The sequence below is a fragment of the Chinchilla lanigera genome, unplaced genomic scaffold, assembly GCF_000276665.1.
Source record: "Chinchilla lanigera isolate Chin_1 unplaced genomic scaffold, ChiLan1.0 scaffold00092, whole genome shotgun sequence".
Taxonomy (NCBI): Eukaryota; Metazoa; Chordata; class Mammalia; order Rodentia; family Chinchillidae; genus Chinchilla; species Chinchilla lanigera.
In genome coordinates, this window is record NW_004955493.1 from 8,369,425 (window position 1) to 8,376,296 (window position 6,872).

Below are 6,872 nucleotides of genomic sequence, written 5' to 3' on the forward strand. Positions count from 1 at the left end.
CAAAAAAAAAAAAAAAATGGATGGACAATATGAAGCTGGAAACCAGAAAAACTTAAGAGAATTGTTCTCGGGGGTCAAACTCCTAGGCAAAGCTGGTTAGCCTACTTTCCAATTCTTCTCTACAAAAATGTCTCTTTTCTGACCCCAAATATAAATTATGAACTTCTAATATTCTACTGTTTATATCACCTAGACTTTGATCTTTCATTACTAAATATCTTTGTCAATACATATGCATATACGTAGAGAGAGAGAGAGAAAGAGAGAGAGAGAGTGCCATGTCCAAGAATATGGTTGTAATGATTACATTAGATTTTATGTACATCCTAAAAATAAAAACAAGTACAATATTCAGGAAAATAATTGGAAAATATACACCGCAATAATAAGGCAAAGTGATAATTCTTTTTTTTTTTCAAAGTTTTTATCATATGGCTAGATTTGGCAATAAAGTATAACGATCCGTATGTACGCCTAAAATATTACTAATCATCCTCATACTAGTTTCCTCAACAGTTTAAACAGCTTCTGTCTTTCCACCTTGCAGATACAGCTGCAGCAAGGGAACGGGCTGCTTTGATAGGAGACAAGGTGGGCATGAATTAAGAACTGCCAGGCTGAGTAAGACTGATCAAAAAGAGATTTCCAGAAAAGAAGATAGAGGTCTAAAGACCAATTCGCCTTACTTCATACTTTTGCTTGAGTTTGGAGAAGGCAGGGGATGAGCCTTCCTCTCTCCTCTTATGTACACAGAATAATGAGGTAAACTCCACTGTTGCAAGAGTTTCTACGGTGGTATATAATATCTAACTTCAGCTCCAGAGTCTGTAACTGACCGCCAGAGCGCCCGTGGGAGGGCATGGAGACCCACAGCACTGGCCCCTCTTCTAGGAGTGCCTGCAACTCAGTCCCTCTTCTCTTCCTTCTCTCCCCTCTCCCTTTCCTCCTGTTTTTGTTTTTTGTTTTTTTTTTCCTCCTATTTTGATTCCTTTGGGAGATCACTAGATTTTAGAAATGTCTTTCTGGTTACCTGACAACCACCCTCTTAGCATTCAATTCTCTGTTCTCAATTTTACCAGACAGAAAAGTTTAGCAACAATTGGCCCAGCAGAGGGAAATAACTATCTCTAGTTCCCTTGCACACTCTTAGGAAAAGGATTGCAAGATTATAGATGATCTTACCCCCACTTGACATAAACACTATTTCTTACATCATTTGAAGAGGGGATATTAAAGATCTGTTTAAAAGAACTTAAGAAATTCTTTTTTCTCTAAGAAATATGATTTTATCTTCTTCCTTTTCCTAGTATGCACACACACACTAGTTCAATACTAAATTATTGAATTTAGATAGAAAAGTTAAAAGTATAAATGGTATTGATATTTAACCTAGCACTATGTAGCTAACAAAATATTGAACTGTACAACTGTTTTACATAATATGTAGCTATATAATATTTGCCCTGCCATTATACAGCTAATAACTCCCTTTACTATGGAAAAGCAATTCAAATCAACTATTCTGAAAGTAGATTTATTTTCTCACTTAAAGGCAGAATTATACACATAAAATTACCAGCGTAATGTAAATTTCCCAAGTTTGAGTCATGTGTGTTATATATAATAACAAAGAAGAGTGGTAGTCCAGAAAACTAAAAGAAATGCCTTTTATTTCTAGATTTTTAACTTTGCTTTAGAACAGTTTGGATGAGGTCTAGCAGCGGATGTGCCATTCTACTTATTTTGTGTTAGTATTTGAAAAAGATTTTATTTTACAAGATCTCCATGTATGATACAATAGAGGGGAGATGGAGAACGAAGAAAAGACTAGACATTACATTTAATAACTTTAATTCATAATCCCATAATTATAAATTTTGCATATCCCTGATTTTTAGCAGATAGCTGTAACATAGTAGAAACTTCATATTTATTTACTGAAATAAATAATTCAGCTTTCTGAAAAAAGTCCCATGTTTCTGGAAAAAGGAAATCTCAGTTTTTTCCACAGTACCTGGCCACTGCTAATGGCTTCACAAGCCGTGTCACCCAGCAGCCCCTGGCTAGCTTGAGTCAGAGCTGAGGTCCAGACCAGTGTGGAGAGCGTGCTTGGCTCTGATCTGGGTCAGTCTGGAGGGTCTGCTCAGGGGAAAGGGTATTTTTTTAAAAATTGTGTCCCAAGGAGTGTGCACTTTATTTCACACAAAGGCACTCAGAACAGTAACAGTCCCATGGTTTTCTGATTATATTTTGAGTCAAATGTGGTGATATTTGAATTTGAGAAAATATTTAAACTTAGAGGACTGTATATTTTGGGGCAATTAAAATTACACACCCACTTACAGAGAGACATATGTACACAAAGGCAAATTATTTATAGACATTATTAAATTATTTATAAAAATTATTTACAATCAAGTATAGAAATGGAAAACAGAAAAAATATTCTTACGTGTATGGTTGTTCTCGCAGTCCAGTGAAGTGAAGTCTTTGGAATAGATTTCCTTACATGGATGGTTGTGGTGGGCAGTGTGGTTGGTAATATCCTATCTCTGTTGTTGGACGACTTTCTAAATTTCCCATGTTTTCTTTCTTTTTGAACCTTGGGTTTTATATTTTCTCTCTTTAGCACTTCTGGGAAGAAGAATGATTTAGAATTCTTCTCATTTTCCTTATATTTAAATGATCGCGACTCAGGGAAGTCGGCACAATTTTCATCGCAAATTTCACTTGGGCTCGTATACAGAGTTTGTATGTCTTTTCGGTACTGCCCGAAGGTTATTAGGTGTTTTTTATTGTTGTTATTATTTGCTTTTAATCTCCGAAAATACTGGTCAAATGTTTCTTGTTTCTTAGTCTCAAAATCGAAATGAGTTGACGTGTAAGCCTGGCCTAAAGGGAAAGTAGAGCTATTTAAGTAATCTTCACTGTCCCTAGGTATACAGCAATATGGAATTCTTGGAAACGGTGACAATATTGCTTCCGGCTTTCTCTGAAGAGTCATTGAGTAAGTGTTAATATATTCCCTTTTTTCTATGGGCTTTGCTTTCAGTGTTGCTTCAAAGCAAGCTTTTGACAAAATGGTTTCGGAGTTACCATCCCTGCTGTATGAGTCTTGAGTCTCTGTTTTATACATAGAGATTTCTGTTTGAGGAGCTTGCAGGAAACCATATTCTTTCTTGTGTTTCTTAAGCAATATATTTGTAAGCCTTTCTGATGATCTGTTTAATGAAATTGCCCGGATGTTGTCGGAATAAGGCTGTGTTTTTATTAAACTTCGTGTTTTAGATCCTTCTCTAGAATAATAATTTTTCTGCTGCTGAAGTGTTGGTGCATTTTCTCTTGAATTGTGTACGGAAAAATATTCCTTTTGTTCTTTCCTGTTAAATCCTGTCTCTATACGTTCACCCTCAGTAATATTTTGTGAAGCAGTGCTTTGACCAGTCTTTGAACATTCATTTTGCTGTCCTGAATGGTCCGCCATAAAGCCATTGTCATCTCTAAAAGGTAAATCTGTTTTTATGTATTTCGACGGGCTAGAACTGGAATTCACCAAATTTATATGTTGGTTGATCCCCTTTAATTGCTTCTCTGTTATTAATCCTGATTTTAAAAGTTTTTCTATGAAAGTTCTCTGGATATGTTTACTTAAATTCTCTTTTAGATTTAGTAATTCGGTTTCTGATAGAGTTATAAGATAATTTTGTAGAGATTTCTCTAAAGGATATTTCATGTTTATGTCAAGCCTTCTACCAAAATTCTCCCTTGAAATATCTTGTTCTGACTCATAAAAAGACTTGGAGGTATGTTTAGCTCTTATGGGAGATGCATTTGAGTGTACTGTTGGTGCAGATTCTGTCTTATTTAGTAAACTGCTGTCTAAATAGTATTTCAGTAAATAATTTTGGAGAATTTCATTTAAAAATGATCTGAGCTTTATTTCTAAGTATTTATCTATGAAATGATTTTTTAAATTATTTATAAAAGCCATAACTTCTTTTAGAGTTTCTGAATATTTGTCCTGAAAAATATTTTGCCCTTTCCGTTTTACTTTCTCATTCATCAAATAGAGATTTTGGTAGATTCTTGGTAAATCTTCCTTGGTGATATAGCCTATATCTGAAAGTTTTTCTATAAGGTAATGTTGTATATATTTGCTTAATTCAAGTTTTAAGCCTTTTATTTCTGATTCTGAGAGTTCTTCTAGAAACACACGCAGCTTTGGACTCAGAAAAGGTCTTTTGTCTGCTTTATTAAAGTTCCCTTGGATTTCCAGATGTTCTGTGTCACCTGGGTAAGAATGTGCAGTTAGTGTTTCTAATTCTTCTGAGCGTCTTCTTCTTTCAGACTGATCAGGTTTGAAAAAAGCATTAAAGACGTTTTTCAAAGGGGATGTTAACATCATTGCTTTTGACTCATTAAACGTGTCCAGCAACGGGTTACTTAAACGTTTTAAAGCAGAATTTAGAACACTTTCTCCTCCACGGAGCCTCTGACCTTTACTTATCACATCTGCTTTGTTGTGCAGTGTTGAATCTCCTAGCGAAGTGGTTTGGCTGCCTCCCACAGGTCTCTTCTGCCCCGAAGGAAGCTTTGTCTTGCTTTTGCCATCTGAATAGTCCACTGTGGAACCCTCTGGCGCTTCTTCCGCAGAGGCTCTCTTTCTATGCGGCGGAAGAGGCATCTGGTCTTCTCTTCCTAGTTCTATCAGTTTGCTGACGCCAGAGTCTAAAACAGCATCCATAGGAAATGCTTGCATTATCTGGTTTATAACAGAACTGGGCCATGGCGATTCTTTTACCTCCTCCTTTTCTCCGGAGGGAACTAGACTCTTTGAGGACAAACTTCTCTCCTGCCGCTTCATCTGCGTCTTACTCAGCTTTTTCATTTCTGCCTCCAACTGTGAGAAGATTGGTGCGGTGAATATTTCCTTGATGAAACAGTCGTGTACGTCCCCATGTAAACCTGATTTGGAGCTAGGTATTGCGCATATTAAATGTTTCTTTTTGGAACTACTCTTTGTTTTCGCTGGCAAATTGGTTTCACCAGCTTCTAAGTGTTTTTCAGAGCTACCTTCTAGAGATTTTCCTGGTTTACCTTCTGACACTAAATCTGCAGAAATGTTTTTAATTGCATCACATAAAAGAGCCTTTGAATTTAACATGTGTTTTTCTGAAAGCCAGGTACTTAAATCTTGCACGCCTTTAAATACTTCATCTTCTAAACTCTGTGATGATTTCTTGTGAATACTTGGGCGTGGAGAACTACTTTTCTCTATTGCTTCAGTGTTCTTACAGATGTCTGATCTACAAAATAACGTGTCTGAAAGGCTTTGCAGGCTTTTACTTAAAATTGACTTGAGTGTCCCTAGTTTTAACTTTTCCATGTGGGAGGGAGGATTTAGAGACTTGGAGAGATGACATTCATTTTCTGGTCTCATCATTGGTGATTGTCCTATGAAGCTTGGTAAGGATGCACTTGGCAATTTTTCTTTGAATGTAGGGTGTGGAGGTCTCATTGTGATATCAGCATCACGGACTAATTTATCCCAAGAGCCCAAAATGTTTGTTGTATTGATAGCAGGATCACAAGGAAACTTACTCTTTGTGTCTGAGATTGTTTTTGCAATGGTAATAGGGTTGCTGGCCTTGGTTGTAATGGTAGGTCCTGCAATCTTTGAACCTGCTGCGTAAGGAGGATCTTGCTCTTCATATTCTATGTCCTCTGCAAATAAAATGTTTCTATTTTTGTACCTATCTTGTTCTTTTCTACTTCTGGCTGGTATTATGTTGTCTATAGGCCTTAAAAAAGGATCAGAACTGGCCTGGTCTGTAAAATCTGGAATCTGCAATAATAAAAAAGTAATTCTGTAGCATATATTCTGAATTTATAATGAATTTTCTAGTCAATATTTGTGCAATCTGTTAATTTATATGTTCATACTCTTCCACCAAGAGAGAAAACCAACTGCAGATACTTTAAATATTTGAAAGTAGAATAAAGTTTTACAGCAAAAATGTCCTAAATCTGATACTGTTTTCAATATGGTCTTTTTTTTTTGTACTGGGAATTGAACTCATGGCCTCGCACCTGCCATGCAGGCACTGTGCTGCTGAGCTATAGCCCCAGCATCTGTAATGCTATTCTGTGTCCATGTGCTTTTTGCTGCCTGAAATGCAGTCAAGAGTTTACTCACTTTCTTCTTTGGCACGAGGTCTCACTATGGTGCCCAGGCTGACTTCAAAGTCCTGGGCTTCAGTGACCCTCCCGCTTCAGCCTCCCAAGTAGCTGTGATTACAGGCACTCACCACCTTGCCTAGTTGTGAAATATTTTTAAATACTTAAAAGCCACTCCATTTCTTCTAATGATTATATTCCCAGTGTTAGCAAGAACTGGTTAGACAGCAGTAACACCAAGATCTAATTCATAATATAAATATTTACCTTCTCAGCAGTAGTGAAGGAAAGTCTTAAAAGATGCAGGTAAGTAGTACCACAAATACACTTTCAAACCTGTTTTGCGGGCCAGGCATGGTGGTGCATGCCTGTAATCCCAGCACCTGAGAGGCTGAAGCAGGAAGGTTGCTGGGAATTTGAGGCCAGCCTGGGCTACAGAGTAAGTTCAAGGCCAGCCTGAACTGCATAATGAAAGCCTGTCTCAAAAAAAAAAAAAAAAAAAAGACTTTGGGAGCACATAGCGTCAGTTTTAAGTCTGAAAGTTTCAACAATGGTGGAGGGCTCTACTCAATCCTTAATACGTCGTGGCAAAATTTGTTCTGGATGCAAACTGTATATGACTTAGACATGGTTCAGAGAGAACAATAAAAGAATCTCTGGCTTACAGGGAAATTTCAGTATAATTAATACCCCTA

The 6,872-nt window shown here is 36.9% G+C and overlaps 1 protein-coding gene across 1 annotated transcript in view; it reads right to left on the reverse strand.

Moving 5' to 3' along the window:
- Nucleotides 1–6,872, reverse strand: part of Als2cr11 (amyotrophic lateral sclerosis 2 (juvenile) chromosome region, candidate 11) — a gene marked incomplete in the record, with an annotated part of 162,005 nt that overhangs the window by 12,566 nt on the left and 142,567 nt on the right. The window contains 1 exon segment of the mRNA XM_013504749.1: nt 2,453–5,845. Coding sequence (XP_013360203.1) covers nt 2,453–5,845 — 3,393 coding nt within the window.